Consider the following 24,265-nt stretch of genomic DNA (forward strand, 5'->3'; position numbering starts at 1 on the left):
TGCCAAAGTTGTTCAGAAAGGTGTTGTTCCTAAGAATTATATAAAAAATACTCACAATTTGAAAAAGAGCAGTTGGTAAGGGAATAAAATGTAAATGGCAAGACTGTACCACCTGGTGGAATGCTATAGAAACAACACCAGCTGAGTCTGAACCACCACATCATTAGTTTTGGTTTCAGATCCAAAGAGAAAGACCTTCCACAGACAGATGTTATTTTCCTATATCCCTAAATTCCACATCCTTAGATCACAGACATGCCTTTGTGCGGCAGTGTGTGTCAGTTGTGTTCTGCCACTATGAAACTTCTAAAATGTGCCAGAGATGTTTATTGATAGCAGTGCCAATATAACATCCCAAACTCTCTGTACCTGTATAGGGATCGATCCTAGAGTTACAGCACCAGTAAGGCTGGAAAAGACCTTTAAGATCATCGAGTCCAACTGTAACCCAACTACCATGAACACTAAACTATATCCTGAAGCACCACATCTACAGCTTCTTGAGCACCTTCAGAGGTGATTACTCCACCACCCCCCTGGGCAGCCTGTTCCAATGCCTGACCACTGTTTCTGTGAAGAATTTTTTCCTAATGTCCAACCTAAACCTCCCCTGGCACAACTTAAGCCCATTTCCTCTTGTCCTATCAATAGTTACTTAGGAGAAGTACTCAGCCTCACTCCAACCTCCTTTCAGGGAGTTGTAGAGAGCAATAAGACCTCCTCTCAGCCTTCTCTACTGCAGACTAAACAACCCCAGCTCGTTCAGCTGCTCCTCTATGATGCCCTTCATATCCTTCACCAGCCTTGTTGCTCTTCTCTGGACACACTCCAGGACCACTGCCAGCTCATGTTTAGTTTTTCATTAACTGACACCCCCAAGTTCTTCTCCTGCAGACTGCTCTCAAGCCACTCCTTTCCCAGCCTATATTGATCTCTTAAGGAAACGAGGCTTAAGTGACACTCCATCTATTTTTCTACTTTTCTACATTCCTCCTCTTCAACTCCCAGTATATTTTGAACTCATCAGTTGATTCAGCATATTAATTTTTGACAGTTTTGGTGGTAATTGGAGTCTGGAAGAGGAGACGATAGATTCAAGTTATGCTTTTAGTGGAGAAACAAAACCAGAAGGTATCATCCATTAACCAGCAGGCAGAAGAAAGCAGCTGAGTGGCCAAGTGGAATGAAGGTAATGCTGAGCCCACTGCTGCAGGAAAGCCCAGTGAAGGAGATGGGGGTCAGGGGATATTACTGGTGATAGGAAGGCATGGGGACGTAAGAGGCAGTTTTGTTTTCCTTAGTCTATAATTGTACATATGATGGAGTAGTTTCAAAACAAACAAAAAAGAAATATGTAAGTGAGAAGTTAGAGATGCAGAAAATTCTGAATCAGGTTTACCACATCCCTAAACCTGTGTCTGTGCAGGCAAGTGCAAAAGAAATGTTCTGGTAAGAGCTTAATTGGACTAGATGATCTTCAGGGGTTCCTTCCAATCCCTCCCATTTCATGACTGATCATCCAATCTATTAATAGCAGAGCCAATTAAGAAACTGGTACTTCTTCACAAACCAAACCAACCAACCAACCAAACAAAAAAAAAATAAAACCTCTTCCTCGGATTTGTTACAACATGGCAAAGCTGTGCCTGCAGAGGGAGCATTCTAACTAGGAGAGATGTGCAGGGGTGCTTACACAAATCACAGAATTGTCAGGGTTGGAAGGGACCTCAAGGATCATCTAGTTCCAACCCCCCTGCCATGGGCAGGGACACTTTCCACTAGATCAGGTTGCCCAGAGCCACATCCAGCCTGGCCTTAAAAACGTCCAGGGATGAGACTTCCACCACCTCTTTGGGCAACCTGTTCCAGTGTCTCACCACTCTCATGGTGAAGAACTTCTTCCTAATGTCTAATCTAAACTTCCCCTCCTCTAGCTTGGATCCATTCCCCCTAGTCCTGTCACTACCTGATACCCTAAAAAGTCCCTCAATAGCTTTCTTGTAGGCCCCCTTCAGATACTGGAAGGCCACAATAAGGTCTCCTGGGAGCCTTCTCTTCTCCAGACTTGACAACTCCAGCTCTCTCAGTCTGTCCTCATAGGAGAGGTGCTCCAGCCCTCTGATCATCCTGGTGGCCCTTCTCTGGACATGTTCCAGCACATCCATCTCTTTCTTATAATAGGGACTCCAGAACTGAACACAGTACTCCAGGTGGGGTCTCACAAGAACAATGTAGAGTTGACATTTGAGTTGTGGAAGGGGTGAAAAGAAACAGCACAGCAAACTTATTGAAAAGGAAGGAGATAAAAGCACAGAATTTTGTACTGCCTTCCTTTACTTTCCAGGAGGAATGTGTGCAGTCATTCCAATGACTGTTGTCAGGTGAAATGCAGCTTGGTCTAGTGGGAGGTGTTCCTGCCCATGGCAGGGGAATTAGAACTGGATAATCTTTAAGGTCCCTTCCAACCCAAACCATTCTGTAATAATACAACCTTCATCATTTGTAGAACTCTTCATGAGCAGAAGTTGTGCAGAGCAGTCAAAACTTTCCCTGCCCAAACCTCCCTCTGAATCCTTCCAGAGGTGCTAGGGCTAAGAGGTAGATACAGAGGTAAGGCTTTGCACTATAGGTTTATTTTAGGACCCCCTGGGCAGCTGTGGCCTGTGGAACAGCCTGTAAGCCACTGTGATGAAAGCTAATGGGAGGTTACCAAACAAGTAAATAATTCCTTATGGTCCAGCATTCACATACCTACAACCTGCTCTTAGAGCAGCCCTGACTGAAAAGAGGGCAGGGTTGACTTGAAGTCATCTGCCTCTTCCTCCCACGGGTCACACATTCTTACACAGGGTCGTTGCAGGTGAAGGGTTGAATTTTTAGCCCCACATGCTTAGTTAATACCAGATGTCTCCCTGAAAAGCTCTTTTGTAGAGCTTTATACTAATCCTCCAAGTTTCTGTATTTTTTTGGCTTAGAGAAAAAGGCTTTTTTATTTTATTTGGTGAGTTGGGAAGTGAAGCATTTTTTTTTCCAAGGTGTGACACTAAACTGTCCTCCAGGGGATTCATTTCAAGAAGGATTAGTAGTGTTCTTTGATGAGGTCTAATTTATTTCCTGTTATTGTGCTTGTAGACAAGCTTGTCACCATCAGCAAGACAGTGAACTAGAAAAACTCCACTGAAACAAAAAATAGAGCTGAGACAAGACATGCTAATGTATGAGATTCCAGTGTCTAGTCATGGAATCATACAATTGTTTTGATTGGAAAAGACCTCTAAGATCATGAAGTCTAACTGTCAGCCTAAAACCACCATGGCCATTAAGCCATGTCCTGAAGTGCAATGTCCCTACTTTTTTAACACCTCCAGGGATGGTGACTCCACAACCTCCCTGGGCAGCCTGTTCCAATGCCTGACCACTCTTGCAGCAAAGAATTTTTTCCCAATACCCAAGCTGGACCTACCCTGGCACAATTTCAGGCCATTTCCTCTCATTCTATCACCTGATAGCAACCTGAGACCAACTCCTACCTCACTCCAACCTCCTTTCAGGGAGTTGTAGAGTCAGAAGCTCTTCCTTCAGCCTCCTTTTCTCCAGACTGAACAACCCCATTTCCCTCAACTGCTCCTCACCAGCCCCATTCTCCAGACCCTTCCCCAGCTTTGTTGCCCTTCTCTGGACCTGCTCCAGCACCTCAATGCCTTTTTTGTGGAGAGGGGCCCAAAACGTAACCCAGTAATCAAGGTGCAGCCTCACCAGTGCTGAGTACAGGGGCACAATCACTTCTGTACTCCTGCCGGCCACACTATTGCTGATCTAGGCCAGGATGCTCTTGGCCTTCTTGGCCACCTGAGCACATTGCCGGCTCATGTTCAGTCAATTGTCAAACAGCACCCCCAGGTCCTTCTGGACAACTTTCCAGTCACTCTCCCCCAAGCTGGTAGCACTGCATGGGGTTGTTGCGACTCAAGTGTAGGACCCAGCCTTTGGCTTTCTTAAATCTCATGCAACTGACCTCAGCCTTGGGGGTCCTAATGGATAGAAGAATGACCATGAGCCAGCAATGTCCTCTTGTGGTCAAGAAGGCCAATGCCATTCTGGGTTGTATTAGAAGGGGTGTGGTTACTAGGTCCAGAAACGTTCTCTTCCCCCCCTACTCTGCCCTGGTGAGGCCCCATCTGGAATATTGTGTCCAGTTCTGGGCCCCTCAGTTCAAGAAGGACCTCAGGGAACTGCTTGAAAGAGTTCAGCGCAGAGCCACAAAAAATGATTGAGGGAGTAGAACACCTTCCTTACGAGGAGAGACTGAGGGAGCTTGGCACTCTGTAGTTTGGAGAGGAGGAGACTAAGGGGTGACCTCATTAATGTTATAAATATATAAAGGGTGAATGCCAAGAGGATGGAGCCAGGCTCTTCTCAGGGATGCGCAATGACAGCACAAGGGGCAGTGGGTGGAAGTTGAGGCATAGGAAGTTCCATGGAAAACTGAGGAATTTTTTTTCCCTGTGAGGGTGACAGAACACTGCAACAGGCTGCCCCAGGGGATTGTGGAGTTTCCCTCTCTGGAGGTATTCAAAATCCTCCTGGATGCCTTCCTGTGTGATCTGGTATAGGTGATCCTGCTCTGGCAGGGTGTGTGTGTTGGATGGTCTTTCGAAGTCCCTTTCAGCCCCTAACATTCTGTGATCTATGCAGCATGTCCAGATCCCTTTGCAGAGCCTTCCTACCCTCAAACAGATCAACACTCCCACCCAATTTAGTGTCATTCCATAGCATTTGTTCAAGAAAAGTGATTAAATGACCTGAAGGCTATGTGCAAAATGAATCTTGGCTTCCAAGTACAAGCACGTTTGTTTGATACTGAAACACACAGCAGACACTGCCAGGATTCTCTACTGAGAGCTAGTGGATAGGAGGGTCTTTGTAAGAAGGATATATTAAAAAGAAGACATTGCATCTCTGCTTTCCACATTTTAGCTCAAACAGGCAGCCCTCAAGCTGCAAAGGTTATTTATATTGCAACTGGATCCAGCCCAAATGTCCATGCACCAGGGACTGCGCTGGGGTTTTAATAAGCCTTCTGCTATCCAGTTACTGAGAATGGAGCTTGCTTAATTTCTAATGCTGGGCTCTTGCTGTTTGTAAATCCACCTCCTAGTTAGCCACAGTGCTTATAAATCTTTCTCTTTTTTTTCTTTTTTTTTTAAATCTGACATGATGTGCTTCTGTTTTAATGCTACAGAAAACAGGGTGCTGCCAGGACTGAATGCATCCCACATGTTCCATTTTTTTTTTTTTCACATGAGTTTGACCTCTGGTACATAAAATTCCTGTCTAGCAGTGTGCACATATGTGAGCCATTTCTGAAAGTGGGGAGAACAGAGCTCTAATTCAGCTGAGTGGAACATTCCTATGTAATGATACTCAAAGGAATTTCAAATTAACCACTGTGTATATTTATGAGTCTCCTTTATCATATAAATGTTCTTTTTTACATGTATATATATATGCAGAGACTGTTGCTATTTTTCTTACATTATTAATTTTTTTTACATGAAAAGGATGAGAAGTAGCTATTGCACTTAATTTTATAAAAGAAAAAAAAAACCCACAATAAAAAACCCAGAAGATTGTCTATTTTATGAAGTAAGTTTTGGGGTATTCCTGCAATTCAAGTGAATTCTTTTGGCTTGTGACACCTTTAGTGTCCACAAAGTTATGAAAAAGCAAATATTCTAAACTCTGTATAAGCAAAAATGAGCAAAAAAAATCAAGGCAGGAGAGGCAATATATCTAATTTACTTCTTTTTTTGTGTGACAGTATACTCTACACCATGTCTAATGTGAATGCACAGAATCAAATCAAAGATGTGACTCTCTACTCAGAACAGGCATCTTTTGGTGCAGCAGGTCAGCTACAGCTGTTTACCATTTAGAGAAGCAATAACCCCCCCCCCCATAGGATTAATGCACCAATCTAAGTGCATCATAACAAACAAAAAAGGAGCTAACCAATTTTAAAGTAACAAAATACAAATCACATTTTTATCAGATACTTCTAACTTTTGATTTTCATTTGCTGACAGAGACTGTTAGGTAAGCACTGTGAGCAGCCACATTTGGTGGGCAATATCCACACTGCCATACAATTAAACCTGTAGATCCATGCAAAATGTTGGATACAGCCTTTGATGTGAGCATGATTTGCCCTGATTTTGTTGTGTTACTTGCAAAGACAGCTGCTCTGCATGGTTCTTTGTAATACAGCTCCTGAAAGGAGATGCCTCTTCTCCATAAGCCATTGATAATGGCACATTCTGAATTATCCCACTGCTGAGGTAGCTCTGCTTGATGGGCAGCTTCTAACTCCACATAGCCATCAACAAAACAGTGCTACAGGCTAAAGGGCCAAGAAAATATTATTTTCCCCCAGGCAATTTATAATCATAGAATGGCTTAGGTTGGAAGAGATTATCTACTCCAACCTCGCTGTCATGAGCAGGGACACCTCTCACTACACTCAGCTGCTCACAGCCTCATCCAGCCTTGCCTTGCACACCTTCAAGGAGGAGGCATCCGCAACCTCCCTGGGTGACCTATCCCAGAGTCTCATCGCCCTCATACTGAAGAACTTCTTCTTAAGATCCAGTCTAAACCTACTCTCCTTCAGCTTCAAACCATTCTCCCTTGTCCTGTTGCTAGACACCCTTATGAAAAGTCCCTCTGCAGCCTTCCTGTAGGATCCCTTCAGGTATTGACAGGCAGCTCTGAGGTCTCCCCACAGTCATCTCTTCTCCAGGCTGAACAACCCCAGCTCCCTCAGCCTGTCCTCATAGCAGAGGTGTTCCAGCCCTTGGATCCCTTGTAGCCCTCCTCTGGATTTGCTCCAACACCCTCTGTGTCTTCCTCTGCTGGGGACACCAGAACTGGATGCAGTATTTGAGGTGGGGTCTCCCAAGAGCAGAGTATAAAGAGGCAGAATCCCCTCTCTTGTCCTGCTGCTGGCCACACTCCTCATGATGCAACCCAAAACATGATTTGCTTTCTGTGCTGCAGGAGCACAGTGCTGGCTCGGGGAGAGCTTCTCATCAGTCAATACACCCAAGTCTTCAGGGCTACTCTCAACCCACTCTGCACTCAGCCTGTTACTTTGAGTGTAATCAAATTCTGGAACAGGTTTGCCCAGAGGATGTGGAGTCTCCGTTTTTGGAGACAGTAAAAAAATCCCAGGCAAGATCTTGAGCAACCTGCTGTAGCTTGACCCTGCTAGGGGGATAATCTTCAGAGGTACCTTCCAACTTCAAATGTTCCATGATTCTGACACCAGTGATACTATGATTTCTGCACCTATTGCAGAAATTTCACTCAAAAAAAAAGTGTTCTGGTAAGTGTACCTTCCTCTCACTGCATGTCCTCAGCAACTTTTGTGTTGGGTACCAGACTTATTAATGCGTTCATTCAACCTCTCTAAGATGGTGAAAAATTCATTTCTTACCCTGCCTGGTAATCAGACAGCAGGTCTGACAAGGCAACAAACCACACGAAAACACATCACTACACTGAAGCACTAGAACTCACGAGTTTAATAACGGAAAAATCAAAGCAAACTTCACTTGGACAAAACCGATGATGCAGCCATACAGCTTTGGAAAGAAATCGCTTTAATAAAGCCACCCAAACCCAGCCCGAGGGTTTTTTGCACTCCCCACCCTGCGAGCACTCCGCATCCCGCGAAGCTCCGGCAAGCGCCGGCGGAGGAATCGCGGCTGAGGGGCCGCAAGGCTGCGCACAGCGCTCCCCGCACAGCGCTCCCCGCACAGCGCTCCCCGCACAGCGCTCCCCGCACAGCGCTCCCCGCACAGCTCCCGCCAGCAGCGTTCCAGGAACGGCGGCTGAAGGGCCGCAGGCTGCAGGCACCACTCCACGCACAGCTCCCGTCAGCGGCGGCCGAGGGACAGCGGCTGAAGGGCGGCAAGCTGCGACCACCACTGCCCCACAGCCCCAGCGGAACGAGAGACGCCCTGCCCGAAACCGGAAGCGAGCGCGGACTCTACCCGGCGGAGGTCGCCCCGCGCGCGCTGATGCCGCACGACGACGCGCCGGAAGTGCGGCTGCATTTCTGTCCTAGTGCATCGGAAGTGCCACCGGTTTTCCTTCCCCCCCCTCCCCCCCAACCGGAAGTCGTCCTGTGTTTCCCGTTCTTCCTCTTCAGACGGCGGGGGTACCTGGTGGCGGGTCGTCGTCCCTTCACCTCCTGACAGCGGCGGCAGCGGTCGTCGTCTCGGAGGGCTCGCGGGGTGGGTGAGCAGCTGCCGCGCTCGGGAAGGTAGCAGTTGTCCGTGCTCCTGATTGTCCGTGGCTCCGTGCTGTCCCCTCGGGCCTCAGCGGCCTCCTCTTTCCGCGCTTCCTGCGTCGCGTTTCCCCTGACTGGGAAGCGGCGAGGCGGGCCGCGATACAGCCAGGGACCCCGGGTCTCGCAGAGCACGTAAGAGCCGGGCTGGAGGTAACCAGCAAACACAGGAAGGAGGCTCAGGAAACGTAAATAACGCAGCCTTTTCATGTATCCTAACTTAGCGTAATGCTTTCTCTAATTATAGAAGAGATTTATACAATCTGTGATGCCTTTTTATATCTCAGCACATGTAATGATTATGGACATGCAGCTACTGAAAACGTAAATGTAATTCAACAGTAGTGGGTTTTTTATGAGTGCTGCTAGGCCAAATATGAGCAAAGGTAACATTGGGGCAGTAGAATAAATTGAAGAGTGGAAAGTTGTGTGTTTGTACAAATCCTTAAAGAGGGTAAACCTTTCTAGGTATGGTACAGACTTCAGACAAAACAGCTTCTAATTTTGGTCAATTAACATGCTTCAATTAGAGAAATACTCTTCTACGTGTTTTAGGGAGTGGCTCTGTACCAGCAGCACACCCACATGTCATGCTACATCACATCATCGTTAATCCCTTCCTTATTACTGCCCTTAATACTCCTTAAAACTGTGGAGCTTGTAAACACAGTAAATGCTGTTGACGGTTTGTAAGTGGTTGTCTCAGTAGGTTGGTTCTGTTTCAGCAGGTTGGTTCTGCTTCAGTAGATATGCACCAACACCACCGAAGTGTGCTGCAGGGAAAGTGAGGTAATGCAGAGAATGTTTAAGTTTTTGACCTGAAATGTCTATGTTAAACCCTAAGTTTTAACACGTGGGATAAACGTCATTTTTGTTTGAAGATGATCTCAGATTACAAAGGAATTTGGGTTTTGACAACATTTCTACCAATTATTTTCTCAACAGTTTCCATATGCATGGATATCACCTGAATCTTACAAGAGCTTAAATTGTGTCTCAATTTACCCCAAACATGAGTGGCTCCAAACCTGACATTCTGTGGGCCCCACACCATGTTGACAGATTTGTTGTGTGCGATTCAGAATTGAGCCTTTACCACATTGACTCTGCTGTGAGCTCAGAGCTGAAGGCAGGGTCCTTGCGCTTGTCGGAGGAAACGACAGCAACCCTCTTGTCGATCAATTCAGACACACCCTATATGAAATGTGTGGCTTGGTATCCCAAGTATGACCCCGAATGCCTCCTTGCTGTTGGACAGGCCAACGGTCGAGTGGTTCTTACTAGCCTGGGTCAGGATCACAACTCAAAATGTAAAGATTTGATAGGCAAAGAGTTTGTTCCCAAACACGCGCGGCAATGCAACACCCTGGCATGGAACCCGCTGGATAGCAACTGGCTGGCTGCTGGCTTAGACAAACATAGAGCTGACTTTTCAGTGTTGATCTGGGATATCAGCAGCAAATATGCCCCAGAGACTGCAGTTGCTGCAGAGAAAGTAAGACTTTCGTCGGGAGATCCAGAAGCAGGTCTGGTGGTAACAAAGCCGCTCTATGAACTGGGGCAGAACGACGCTTGCCTCTCTCTCTGTTGGCTGCCACGCGACCAGAAGCTGCTGTTAGCTGGAATGCATCGAAATTTGGCTATTTTTGATCTGAGGAACACAAGCCAAAAGATATTTGTCAACACCAAGGCTGTCCAAGGAGTGACTGTTGATCCCTATTTCCATGATCGTGTAGCTTCCTTCTATGAAGGGCAGGTTGCCATCTGGGATTTAAGGAAGTTTGAGAAGCCTGTTTTGACTTTGACAGAGCAACCAAAACCCTTAACAAAAGTTGCGTGGTGCCCAACGAGAACTGGGCTGTTAGCTACTTTGACAAGGGACAGCAATATCATCAGGCTGTATGACATGCAGCACACTCCCACCCCTATTGGAGATGAAACTGAGCCAACAATAATCGAAAGAAGCGTCCAGCCCTGTGAGAACTACATTGCTTCGTTTGCCTGGCATCCCACAAGTCAAAATCGAATGGTAGTGGTGACTCCCAACAGGACTATGTCTGACTTCACCGTTTTTGAAAGGATTTCCCTTGCATGGAGCCCAGTCACCTCCTTAATGTGGGCTTGTGGAAGACATTTATATGAGTGTACAGAAGAAGGGAAAGCTAGTTCCTTGGAAAAAGACATAGCAACCAAAATGCGGCTCAGAGCTCTGTCAAGGTATGGTCTTGATACTGAACAAGTTTGGAGAAATCATCTCCTGGCTGGAAATGAAGATCCTCAGCTGAAATCACTTTGGTACACCCTGCATTATATCCTTTGTTTTACTGCAATTTATGTCCTAAACTAGTAATATCCGTTTATATGTAAACCAGTTCTGTGAGATGCATGGAAATCTTTACCTATAAATGCAATATTCTGTAAATAATTTGCACATATAGGATGTGACAGTAAACTTAAAAATAAAAAAAACACAATTTTTTCAAACACTTGGGGAAAAATCAAGCTTCCTATACATGAAAATACTTATGAAGCAGTATACTGAAGACATGGATCAAAAACTAACAGGAAACAAAGGTCCCTTAGTTTATGCTGGCATTAAATCAATCGTGAAGTCATCTCTGGGTAAGGATATTCCAATTTTGCTAAGTTCTCTTGTAGTATGTTTACAGAATGATGCACTTGGTTGTCTTTAAAAATGTTGACTATTGAAATGCAAATACATATCACAGGATCACAGGATGTTAGGGGTTGGAAGGGACCTCTGGAGATCGAGTCCAATCCCCCTGCCAGAACAGGACCATATAATCTAGTGCACATTGCACAGGAATGTATCAAGACAGGTCTTGAAAGTCTCCAGAGATGGAGACTCCACAACCTCTCTGGGGAGCCTGTTCCTGTGCTCTGTGACCCTTACAGTAAAGAAGTTCTTCCTCATGTTGAGGTGGAACTTCCTGTGCTGTAGTTTACATCCATTGTCCCTTGTCCTATCACAGGGTACAAGTGGGAAGAGGTTTGTTAAACTAAACAGAAATACTGTAAGAGTTTATCTTGCAGTAATTTCCAGAATTGTCAGTGTTCCTGGAAAGTTGGTAATCAGAAAAACATAGTATCCTCAGAGCTTCAGTTGAACTATTTCAAACACTGGGGTTTTGACTGTGGTGCTGAAAATTCTTATTCCCCACCTACCTGATAGATGATTGTAGTGAGGTGAGTGTTGGACTCACTCTTCTACCTAGTAGCAAGTGATAGGACAAGAGGAAATGGCATTAAGTTATGCTAGAGGAGGTTTAGTTTAGACATTAAAATAAACTTCACTGAAAGGGTTCTCAAACCCTGGAATAGGCTCCCTAGGGAGGTGGTTGAATCCCGGTCCCTGGAGATGTTTCAAAGAGGCAGAGATGTGGTGCTGAGGGTCATGGTTTAGTCCCAGACTTGGTAGAGTTAGAGTTGAACTCAATGATCTTAAAGGTCTTTTTCAACCAAAACAATTCTGAGATTCTGTGGTTCTATAACTATTATATTTTTTGAAGTTCCATTCAGGGGTGTGGTTCTTTACTGTAGTCACTGCTAGTGTACTAACTACACTAACTTTCGGATGTTAGGAAAAAACTCTTTCCTGCAAGATTGGAACCATCTGACCAGGGAGGTGGTGCAGTCATCCTGGAGGCGGTCCGAACTGTGTAGACATGGGACTTCAGGACATGGTTTAATGGCCATGCTGCTGTTGGGTTGATGGTTGGACTTGATCTTGGAGGTCTTTTCCAACTGAAACCATTCTATGTTTGTAGAATTATGTTTAAATAAGATGACTTGTCCTTAAGTGACAATCACCCCTGGTGCATCATATTGTACCCTTCATGCTCAGGGCAATTTTTATTAGTATCATCTACTATTTGAGTATTTCCTGCTCTGTTCATTATTTGTCTTACTATTTATGCTCCTTGGTGCAACAAACCTCCCATCTTCAGTGGTGGGAAAGCTGGTAGCACATCAATGCTTGTTAAGAAGAAGAGAACTGGTAGAGCAAATGCTTGGCTCTGTGTTATGTATTTTCAAGTTGCACATACTGATAACTCCTGTCAACTGTAACCGGAACCTCCAAGATCTTAGGAGGTAGAGAAAGAAGCAAGACTTGGTCAGGAATTTGTATCAAGTTTAGATGGATCATTTTTAGCAGATCAAAATAATTTTGTGTGTGATGCTCCTTACCATGGAGTTTTTGATTTAAATACTAGAATTTGACACTCAGCTTTCGTATTCTGCTTTCAGGTTGAAATCAAAGCATTGGGGTTGTGAGGTAAATTGTGTAAATTTGAGCATGATTTAACTTATTTCCCATTTCTAGGAACAACAGAGAACCTCAGGCACAGCAGGAGTGGATCTGATAGACAAGCAGATATTATTCAGTATCTGAGTGAGGAGAGATCCTTGGCTTTGCAGCTCTGTGGGTGGATCAAGAAGGGAACAGACTTAGATGTGGAACCCTTTTTAAATTCCCTGGAGCAGGAAGGAGACTGGGAGCGAGCTGCTGCTGTCGCCCTTTTCAACTTGGACATCCGGCGAGCGATACAAATCCTGAATAAAGGAGCTTCCTCGGGAAAAGGTGCGGGCTGTATTTAGTGGCTTTGCTTTTGGCGTTACAGCACCATCCCAGATTTCTTTCTGTAAAGAGAATTGTGGAAGCTAGTGTGGAAAAAACACCTGCTGTCTATAAAATAGTCACTGGAAATGGTTGTGTTGGAGCTTGAGACTCTTGGCAGATCCTGATCTTTCACCCCTCAGGCTATCAGATGTCTTAGTGTCTAATTAAAATAGATGGGGGGGTTCAGAATGCCCTCTTGATGGACACTCAGAACTAATTCTTTTGTTTTAATGTCGTGTATCTACTTCTGTTGGGCTGTCTGCAGCTTCCCAGGGCTGTGGAATAACTGAAATGTAATGTTCACTGTCTGCAGAAGACATTTGTTCCACAGTAATATTTGTAGGAATTGCCATGTGTGAGGGGAAATCTAAGACAGTGAAGCCAGGAGATGGAGGTATTTTTGTTTTGTTTTCTCGCCAGTATTCCTCCTATAAGCCAAATTTGTATCTTTAAAAGACCTATCTTGCCACTGAAGTGGGTAGGTAAGACACAAAGGGAGCTGTTGGGATTCTTTTATTTTTCATATTGTGCCTTTTTGGTGTCAATCTGACAGGAATAACATTGGAATAACATTTAGATGAGACAGATTTAATGGGTTTGGGAAACTTGTTAAATGAAGCTGCTAGATGCAATTGACATCCTCTAGCTAGGTCTGCTAAGTGATGACTATATATGCAACAGTTTTTTTCCTTCTTGTGGATGTGAATTATGGTAGGGACAATCTTTTAGCATAGTGCTATGAAGATATTTAGCAGTTCAAAACAATTTCAAAACACCAGAACCAGTGTAATATTGCTTAAAGTATAACTCAGGCTGTCATGGATGTTGACTTGTGACTTTTAGAGCTGTTAACTGAACAGAGGCATTTAACGCAGAAACTAATAAAGGCTGGTGTGTGCACATTTAATTTACCTACTGTTAATTCTGCTGCAGTTTGTCCTGCATCCTGACAAAATGCCCTGTTTCAAGCCGATGCTTTCCATCACAGTTAAATTCAGATTATTTTTAAGTGCTTAACTTGATACTGTTTTTGATAAACCAGGTGATCTGAACCTTAATGTAGTAGCAATGGCTCTATCAGGCTACACAGATGAGAAGAACTCACTTTGGAGAGAAATGTGCAGTACTCTAAGACTGCAGTTGAACAACCCCTATTTGTGTGCTATGTTTGCTTTCCTGACGAGTGAGTCTGGTTCATATGATGGTGTTTTGGTGAGTAAATTCCTGTTGAAATTCTTGTAAGTAATAGGTGCATACATATATGTATACGCACACATGTGGGTAGGGGAAATGCTAATTCTGCAGGAATTAATCACAGAATCATAGAATGGCTTAGGTTGGAAGGGACTTTAGAGATCATCTACTCCAACCTTCCCACCACGGGCAGAGATGTTTCTCAACTACTTTTAGCTGCTCAAGGCCTCATCCAACCTGGCCTTGAACACTTATAGGGGGGAGGCATCCACAGGCTCCCTTGGCAACCTATTCCAGAGTCTCACCATCCAGTCTAACCCTGCTCTCCCTTAGCTTCAAACCATTCCCCCTTGTCCTGTCTCTGGACACCCTTATGAAAAGTCCCTCTGCAGCCTTCCTGTAGGATGCCTTCAGGTATTTGAAGGCAGCTCTAAGGTCTCCCCAGAGTCTTCTCTTCTCCAGGGTGAACAATTCCAGCTCCCTCAGCTGATCCTCATAGCAGAGGTGTTCCAGCGCTTGGATCATCTTTGTAGCCCTCCTCTGGACTTGCTCCAGCAGCTCTGTGTCCTTATTATGATTGATAGTTGTACAATGACTAATGAGATGCAAATGCTACTTCTGTAATGACAGATTTAAAGCAGTGTCACATCTAGTAAAAGGATTAAAAAAGCAAAAAGTAAATATTACTGCATTGCTGCACCTTGCAACTTGTGAGAAATCCATGTTCTGGGTTGCTCATGTTGGGGTTTGGTTGGTTGGTTTGTTTATTAACTTAGAGTTGTGATTTCAGAGAGGAATTGAGTGATCAGGCCAGTTATTTTGTAAACGTGGTAGATGAAGGTTTCTTTGGTTTTTTCCCTGCCTGTGACCTGGTGCAACTCTTGGCTATCTGTGTGCTAGAAGCACTAAGTCCAGATCCACACTGGCTTGCAAAGTTTCTTCTAGAGTTCCATAAACTACAGAGGATGTCTTGTACCAGGCTGTGCTGCCATTGGAGTGTTCCAGTAGCCACAGTGTTGCTCCGCTGCCCATATCTGAGTGTAAACAATTTGATGTTTAGTGTTGGCTTTGTTCAGATGTGATATTTTCCTGGTACATGATCAATAGTGCAAATGTTCTGACTGTGACAAACAACCTGTTGAGAAAGTGGAAGTTTGCCTGTGATGCTAATATTCCCATTTTTCTCTCCAAAGTATGAAAACAACGTAGCAGTACGAGACAGAGTGGCATTTGCTTGCAAGTTCCTCAATGATGCTCAGGTGAGTTTGGGGTTGCACATCTAAGCAAACTGTTAAGCTGGGCTTTATTTAGAGGCAAAAGAGACTCTGGGGTAGGGGAGTGAACAGTGGAAGCAAGGAGTGACTTGCCTTTTCTCATCAGAGTGGGATTAAAGGTCTGGTCCTAATATAATCTGATCTTCTGTCTGTACCTTCAGCTTTCTTTTCCCCCTTATTTGTTCATGACTTTTATTAGTATTCATGACACGGGAGTTGGTTAAATGCTCTTGCATTACCTGTAAACTTGTTTTACTGGAGATTATTGGCATTTATTCATCATTTATTTCCAGATATTTGCATTCTCTTGAATTAAGGCTTGGTTTTACAGCAGGAATATTTTCCTTTAAATTCACTGAAGTATTTAAAGAATATATAACCTCCCTCTCTCTTTGCACTTCCTAGCAGGAGGTGTAGAGTTTGTTGATAAATCCTTGAATTCTGCACTGTAGTAACATCAGCAAGCAACATATCCTGTCAGCAGCAGAGACTTAAAGAAAGCTGTTCACATGGCGAAAAGTTTTGTCATGCTAACAGTAATGAGTCAGGAAGGGGATTAACAGCCAGTAAAAGTTAAATAATGTGTTTGTTGTTTTTTTTTAATAGTTGAACAGGTTCATTGAGAAGCTGACGAATGAAATGAAAGATGCTGGGAATTTGGAGGGAATACTGTTGACAGGGCTGACAAAAGATGGAGTTGACTTGATGGAAAGCTATGTTGACAGAACTGGAGATGTCCAGACAGCAAGCTATTGCATGCTACAGGTCAGTGTTCCACTGGAAAAGAAATGCTTATAGAGGAGAACTAACCATGGCTGCTTTAGCAGTGTAATACTTAAACTTCTAGAATCATAGAATGGTTTGGGTTGGAAGGGACCTGAAAGGTCATCCAGTTCCAACTCCCCTGCCATGGCTAGAGACACCTCCTACTAGACCAGCTCGTTCAAGGCCCCATCCAACCCGACTTTCAACATTTGGAGACCTGGCACCTCCACAGTCTCTCTGGACAACCAATTCCAGTGCCTCACTACCCTCATAGGGAAGAATTGCTTCCTGATGTCTAATCTCATCTAAGCTGCTTCCAGTTTGAAGCCATTACTCCTCATCCTATTGCTGTATGCCTTTGTAAAAGGTCCCTCTGCAGCTCTCCTGTAGCCCTCTTAAAAATCTGGGAAGGCTGCTAGAAGGTCTTCCCCCAGCCTTCTCTTCTCTAGGATGAACAATCCCAAATCCCTCAGCCTGCCCCCATAGAAGAGATGCTCCAGTCCTTGAACCATCTTTGTGGCTTCCTCTAGATGCACTGCAACAATTCCATGTGTTGAGGGTTCCAGAGCTGGAGCCAGCACTGCAGGTGGGGCAGAGACAATGTATATCGTGCCTGTTTTGTGGAATCTTCTCAAACACTCAGTGTCAGCTATGAAGATGTATCTTCGCTCTCTCTGCCTGAAGACAGCTTGAGGAGATAGCAGGGGAAAGAGATAAAACCAAAATCTAGTCGTTTGCACTAGCTGAAGTGGGAGTAGCCATTCCCCTGCTTACTGCTGCTTTGTTTCCCAACAAGTTTATTTTCCTTTTTGCTTCAAGGATTTTGGTAGAGAACCCATGGGAAGTTTTTTTTCTATAGGCATTTGTTTGGGTTTTTTGGTGTATTTTTTGTTTGGTTGGTTTTTTTAATGAGGGACTTGTCTTGGCCCTTACCCAGTGCTAACTATAGTTACAACTATGTTTAACTGCATGTGCAATCCTGACAATGATACTGACCATGATATGTGAGAGAATTTTAGACTCCTTCATCTGACAGGCAGCAATTTTTAGGAGGATATGGCAGCACAAGTGTTTTCAACAAGGGAGAGAGACTAAGGAAGATTTTTATCAAACTCTCATTTCAGTTGAACAGAAGATCATTCTTATTTTCTGGACAAATTGTACTGTATTATTTTTCCTGTCCTGTACAACACTTTGTAAAGCGTTTTGAAACAGTGAATGATATGCTTTGTGTTTCTTCATTGTGTATCTGACCTTTTTTCCTGCCTCTTAAGGGTTCTCCCTCAGATGTACTTAAGGATGAGAGGGTTCAATACTGGATTGAGAACTACAGGAATCTTTTAGATGCTTGGAGATTTTGGCATAAACGTGCAGAATTTGATATCCACAGGAGTAAGCTGGATCCCAGTTCAAAACCTTTAGCCCAGGTAAATGTTAATTCTTGTCTGAAGTAAGACCAGGCCAGAAAGGAAGGTGGCATGATGCTTCTGCAGAAAAAAAGTTCCTGACTGCACCTTGGCTTTCATGGGGATTTGTGTGCAAAAAAAGAAGATTTCAGCTAGGGCTGCCCTAAAAATGTAGCTGTGCTTTTTTCTAAATACTCTTTTTAGAAAGGACTTGATAACTGCTTTGATAGAAAGCAAATCTACAGTTCTGGCCTCTGCTGTTTTATTGGTGTTCCTAAAGCTTTTTTCTTTGAAACAATAGATTGTCTTTCAGGAACTGTAACTTTTCAACTTCCCCCATGTTGAAAAACAAAATCAAGAGATGTGTCATCCATCTGAATTCAGCATCAGAGTGAGGATGATGTTAAAACCAGGGAACTGATCCAAAAACTAGATCAAATTAGCTCTGTTTTATTTGAAGCAAACCTCAAGGCTATTTTGAAGCCCTTGAACCTTCAACTAGATGTTGAAGCAGCAGCAAGCTTGAATTATCAGTTCTGAACATATGCTGGATGGAAAAGTAACCCCCTATCCAAATACTATCTACTTGACATCTGGTGGCATTTTTAGCCAACATGGTTTTACCACAGCACTTTCCACTCTCTCCTGTCTAAGTATGTGTGTTACAAGCCCTAGGCCCCCAGGGATTCTAAGGAAGGCTCTTTCTGAATGCATGTACCCATCACAGCTGTTTAAGGATAACTGCATCCATACTGCTCCAGCTAGGAGAGTTGAGTTTACTGCTCCTTCCTGATGTGAGCCCCTGAAGAGTTTAAAATGTGTGCTCCTTGGTATCAAGCCACAACTTGTGGCATAAGGTGTCCAGATAAAGATTATTAGGAAAATGCTCATGTTGAGGGCTCTGGAGTGAGTCACCTGACAATAAGTGGGGAGAGACCAGATTTAGTTGTACAGTAAGATATGTAAAGTTGATTTCTTCTGTACTATAGGTACAGCTTTTTGTTATCTTCATAGAATGGTTTTGGTTGGAAGGAATCTTATAGACTTAGTTCCAACTGCCTGCCATGGGCAGGGAGACCTCCTACTAGACCCAGTTACTCAAGTCCCCATCCAACCTGGCTTTGAATGCTGCCAGGCTTGGAGCCTCCACAGCTGCTCTGGGCAACCTGTTCCAGGCCTCACTACCCTCAAGGGGAAGAATTTTTTCCTAATGCCTAATCTCAGTCAAGCATTACCCCTTGTCCTGTCACTCCCTGCCTTTGTATAAAGTCCCTCTCCAGCTCTCTCCTGTAGCCCCCTTTAAATCCTGGAAGGCTGCTCTAAGGTCTCCCCAGAGCTTTCCCTTCTCCAGGCTGATCTGAATTGCTACCTTTACAAGTTTTATTTATTGTGCATATTTTTATGTGCTTTTGATGTAAGTGAGCATTATTAAAGCCTACTTCTTAGAACTGTGTGCCACATCTATAAGCCAAGGCGTTGGGAACTCCTTCACAAGTAGTCTTGGCTTTCCAAGGCACTTTCTAGAACGTCTGCTAAAGAAGCATGTGCTAGCTTGTAAATTAATTCATTCAGGTGTAGCAAAAGTGGAACCAAACCACAAAATAAATTAACAGGTTTTTATTCTCTTTAGGTGTTTGTGAGTTGCAATTTCTGTGGAAAATCAATCTCTTACAGCTGTTCAGCTATTCCTCATCAGGGACGAGGTTTTAGCCAGTATGGAGTTAGCGGTTCACCAACCAAGTCCAAAGTCACAAGCTGCCCTGGGTGCCGTAAGCCCCTTCCTCGCTGTGCTCTCTGCTTGATCAACATGGGAACACCAGTTTCCAGCTGTCCAGGTATGACACAGTGGGTTGTAGTTACTCAGCTACAGCTCTGGTTAAAGAAGGCCAGTGGTCTGTCTGGCAGATCGAGGGAGGTTCTCCTCCCCCTGTATTCTGCCCTAGTGAGGCCCCACCTGGAATGTTGCATCCAGTTCTGGGCTCCCCAGTTCAAGAGGGACAGGGATCTACTTGACAGAGTCCAGTGGAGGGCTACAAGGATGATTAAGGGACTGGAGCACTGCCTTAGGAGGAAAGGCTGAGAGACCTGGGGCTGTTCAGTTTGGAGAGAAGACTGAGAGGGGATCTAATAAATGTCTATAAATATCTGAGGGCTGGGTGTCAGGAAGGAAGGGACAGCCTCTGCTCACTTGTGCCCTGTGATAGGACAAGGGCAATGGATGTGAACTGCAGCACATGAAGTTCCACCTCAACATGAGGAAGAACTTCTTTCCTGTAAGGGTCACAGAGCACTGGAACAGGCTCCCCAGAGAGGTTGTGGAGTCTTCTTTTCTGGAGCCTTTCAAGCCCTGTCTGGATGTGTTCCTGTGCAACCTGTGCTAGATTCTATGGTCCTGCTCTGGCAGGGGGTTGAACCCAAAGATCTCCAGAGGTCCCTTCCAACCCCTAACATCCTGTGATCCTGCCTAGGTAGCAGTAGCTGTGGGAAGATCTTTCCTTGCACCTTTTCCTGTTTGTATTCATACTTGTCATTTTGAAGGAAGAAGATGATAGCTGAAAGCTTGTTCACATTCCATCTGATTTTATGGTGAATCCTCTGTCTCAGTTCTTTGGTGTCATAATTACATGGTTCTGACAGTTTTTCCAGTGAAATTGTCAGTGAAATTCCATGCTTAGACAAGATGAAAAGATGCAAGTATTGTGGTGAATAGATTAAAGTATTGTGGTGGTCAGTACTATGAGCTTTAAAAAATAGAAAATGGGAAGTTTTCTTGAGATGTAGGGATGCTGCAGAAGTCTTGGAATGTAGATGAATTGATTTTTAGCTGGAAGAGGAAGAATAAATTCTGTGTGGTATACTTCCTGTCACTAAGTATGAAAAAATGTCTGGGTCATGCTGTCACAGCTAAGAAATAGCATGACTAGAACCTTTTGGTTCCAAATGTCTTGGTCTCAGCATTATACAGTTTCCAAATGAAACTGATTCTGTCCATATTTTTAGGTCATAGATCTTTTCTCATTCTTTCCCTGATCTGATCTGACTTCTATGTTGTGATTGTTCCAATTCATAACTTAGATTTTGTTGATTTTTTTCAAAAGCAGATTTTGTGTGCAGTGAAACAGGCCCCACTGAAACAGAAATCACTGTTGAAAGGCAAGTTCAGCATGTCTGTAAGATGTGAAACAACAGCACAGCAAGATTGGTTTTGTTTGGGCATTCCACCAGTTCTTAAAAGTCTTGTTGTAAGACTTAAAATCAGGGCACTTCTTCATGTGATGTTCGTACTTTCAGACTTACTCTGCTAGTGTTACTAAGAGTGAAATATAAACAAAGCATAATGACTTACAAACATCTTTGTGGGGGGTGGTTTTGCCTCTGCACAGGAGGATCCAAGTCAGATGAAAAAGTGGATCTTAGCAAGGACAAGAAGTTAGCCCAGTTCAACAACTGGTTTACTTGGTGTCACAACTGTAGGCACGGTGGACATGCTGGGCACATGCTTAGCTGGTTCAGGTAAGCAGGTGTTAAAATCTTATTTCCACTGCAGTGAGTAGGACATCCCTCCTTAGCTTCATCTAGACTGGATATTAGAAATTCTTTACAGTGAGGGGGGTGAGACACTGGAACAGGTTGCACAGAGAGGGTGTTGATGTCCCCTCCCTTGAGGTCTTCATGGCCAGGTTGGATGAGGCCTTGAGCAACTTGGTATAGTGGAAAGTGTCCTTGCCCATGGTGGGGAGGCTGGAACTAGATGATCTTCAAGGTCCCAAGATCCTATGATCTATCAGTAGAATGTTTTGCTGGTTTAGAACACCTGCAAAACATATCTATGATGCCAAGATTTTTCTGAGATACATTGTCCCTGCACATACTTTAAATGTGTAGATTACAAAGTTCTTGTTAACCTTTTTATTTTTAATGTGTTTTTCCTTTTTCCTGCTGTTGCTATCTAGGGACCATACAGAGTGCCCAGTTTCTGCCTGCTCTTGTAAGTGTATGCAGCTGGATACAACAGGGAATCTTATTCCAGCAGAGACTGTCCAGGCATAAATATTGGTTCAGAATGAACAGATGTTCATCATAGTCCAAGCATATACTTGAGACAAAGGTAATTTATGACTTACTGTGAAAAAATAAATTGCCAGATTAGTAAAATGCTGTATGACTGTGCTTGGTAGGAACAGGTATTCCTGAAGCAAGCCTCTGTGTGTAGGATGTGGTCCTTGTCCAGAAGATGGAAGCAGTTCAGTTCAAAACCCCTGGAATCGTGAACTCTGGATTTGCCAAAATCCAAAGAACTTCGTTACAAGTTTTCAGGGTGATGCTGATCAGCCCTTTGATTGGTTTCCTAAACGAAGCAGTGAATGCAAGTGGACACCTGAGAAGTGTTCTTCAGGACATGACAAAGCCATGCTGTGGATTCCTCTGTTCATTGTCTAATCACACTTTCATGTATGCAAACCATCATTTCCTTTTGAGTTCATTCAAAGTGCCACTGACAATTTGTATTCTGAAGATTTTTATTTTCAAGAAAAATCTTTTCTTTCTTTCTGTTCCCAAGTTTTGTTAGTAGTAAAACAGTATCTTTAGAGTTCAAGGTTTTACTGCATTTACCTACAGGCCTAGCTGATGGGAGTTTTAATGCTAAAGAACTTGGAGATTTTTGTCTCCTAGGGATATCTGCACCATAGAGAAGAGTTCCCTGTAAAGTCCTGTGTCTGTTTCAGTGCAGAGTGCAGGTGAACTATAGCAGGTTTCATTTGACTCACTCATTTTCAAGGTAGTACTGTGAAGATTTGAAATCTCAAGGACTGGAGATTTGTAAATCCTTCCAAGTTGTAAACTACATGCTGAGTTTTGATTAAAGACTCTCGGATAATCTGCATTTCCCAGTACTCCTAAAATAGACTGGGAAGTGTGAAATCAATCTGTATCAATCCTGTTTCTGGTCTCTAGCAAACACCACAGTCTGCTCCCAAAAAGCTGCACAATTGGAGGTTGTTGACCAGATATGTTATCAGCTGGAATTAAGATTATTTATTAACTTGAGAGAGAGAGTCAGTGATATTTTGCTAACATTGTGCTAGGAGCTAGTTGGTGGTGGTGTCCTTGGTTTTTTAGGCAACAAAATTCACACAAATTAGAGAAAAACAACCAAACAACAAACCAAACCTGTTTTAAGGTAATGTGATAATAACATCAGTTTATTTGGTGTGTGTTTATTTACTAGTAGAACCAGTATATGAGTTACTTAACACTTGTGTGCTATGAAATACTAAGTGGAATGCTAGCAATAAACTGGTACCATTATCACCAGGACTGTGAAAATCAGTGTTTTAAAAGACAACACAATTGTAATATACCACTGTAATATACACACTATAGTGTTTGAGTGGAATTGCAACAAGATAAACCATGGAAACTTTTTTTCTGTAGATGCAATCATCACATGATGATTACATTCAGGACTTTGGGGTTTATTTTCTGGTTTAGCATTAATATTGGTTTATATCTGCTGCATTTATTCTGATGGAAAAAATTTTGCCTAATGGATAAAGGTATTTTTAAAGTAAAAAAATCAAAGTGGTACTTGGTATTTGTAGGCATGGGAGAATAGTTAATTCTTTTTTTTCCTTCTTGTTAGGGTATTTATTTCTCTTTCCAGTATTTTTGCACACTTCATATTGCTGTTGAAGACCTCTTCAATATGTTCTCCATTTGTAAATGTAAACTGGGGTTTAATGTGTGATACCCTATTTATATAAATACAGGCAATAAAACCTGCTTCATGGAAACAAGGATTTAGAAGTGTCAAGGATATGTTTTTCCTGATGAATTCTACCTCCATGTGAACACAACTACTGATTTGCAATGCCTCATTCTCTTCTGTAAAGAGAACATAGTGATAATGTTTCTGACTTCACCTGTTCCTGTCAAATTCTGTCACTTAATTAGATGTTTGCTGTGATCCTCAGCATGTCTTTGACGTGTTGTGGATTACAGCTGGATGCATAATTCTGGCACAGTACAACTCAGCTCTGGCTGTTGCTTGTGGTGATCAAGCTTTCAGGCCAGTAATTACACTATTTGAACTGACAAGAATGATTTTGAATGATCAGATTTTCCCTTTGCTTTCATTTTATGATCATAAAGATGTGATTTGGGGGGTGATATATTGTCTTTTCACCAAAACCCTTATAGCTACAGACATCATAGTAGCTGCAGTTACTTTAACATTTACTGTTTTCAGATACCTGCTCAACTCTGATAGGGTTAACTAGATGAAGGGAGGCTTTGCAAGCTAAAATATTTGGACCTTATGGTTCATGCTGATCATGTTTCTTTAATGTCATGTCATGATATGCTTTGGCCTGGCCTCCCTTCCCTGAGGAAGCACAAGCACTTTCTCATTGTATGCACAGACTGCTTGCACATGATTGTTCTCTGTCCAAGGCCAAACAAGGACAGCAGAGCACATCTGGTGACCAGGATCAGCCAAGAGTACAGTGACTGCCAGACAAGTTTGCAGTGACAAACTTGTATTGCTGTCTTGTCAGTGTAGACATTTAAGCCAGGGTAGCCCTTCATTCACAGACTCTGTCTGGAGAGAAGCAAATGAAGGAGGAGCACGTAG

At 43.4% G+C, this 24,265-nt stretch overlaps 1 protein-coding gene across 2 annotated transcripts; it reads left to right on the forward strand.

Annotated features, from left to right (window-relative positions):
• Positions 1 to 9,323: 9,323 nt before the first annotated feature.
• MIOS (meiosis regulator for oocyte development) lies at positions 9,324 to 23,425 on the forward strand. Of its 2 annotated transcripts, XM_054384808.1 has the most exons (10): positions 9,324 to 10,659; positions 10,874 to 10,972; positions 12,696 to 12,953; positions 14,035 to 14,204; positions 15,380 to 15,445; positions 16,067 to 16,225; positions 17,500 to 17,652; positions 19,262 to 19,466; positions 21,015 to 21,144; positions 21,585 to 23,425. In XM_054384808.1, exons 1-10 carry the CDS (start codon positions 9,363 to 9,365, stop codon positions 21,679 to 21,681), a joined length of 2,634 nt encoding a protein of 877 aa, XP_054240783.1. In that variant the 5' UTR covers positions 9,324 to 9,362; the 3' UTR covers positions 21,682 to 23,425. The 2 variants fall into 2 exon arrangements, with proteins under 2 accessions (XP_054240783.1, XP_054240784.1); XM_054384809.1 differs by lacking the exons at positions 16,067 to 16,225; positions 17,500 to 17,652.
• The last annotated feature ends 840 nt before the right edge of the window (positions 23,426 to 24,265 follow it).

The sequence above is a fragment of the Indicator indicator genome, chromosome 11 (assembly GCF_027791375.1).
Source record: "Indicator indicator isolate 239-I01 chromosome 11, UM_Iind_1.1, whole genome shotgun sequence".
NCBI classification, from domain to species: domain Eukaryota; kingdom Metazoa; phylum Chordata; class Aves; order Piciformes; family Indicatoridae; genus Indicator; species Indicator indicator.

Excerpts from the sequence above, each read along its gene's own strand:
- MIOS (XM_054384808.1), top strand. The coding sequence starts at position 9,363 with ATGAGTGGCTCCAAACCTGACATTCTGTGGGCCCCACACCATGTTGAC. Across the intron at positions 10,660-10,873 it reads ACTTTGGTACACCCTGCATT|TTATGAAGCAGTATACTGAA; the intron begins ATATCCTTTGTT and ends ACATGAAAATAC. Across the intron at positions 15,446-16,066 it reads AGTTCCTCAATGATGCTCAG|TTGAACAGGTTCATTGAGAA; the intron begins GTGAGTTTGGGG and ends TTTTTTTAATAG.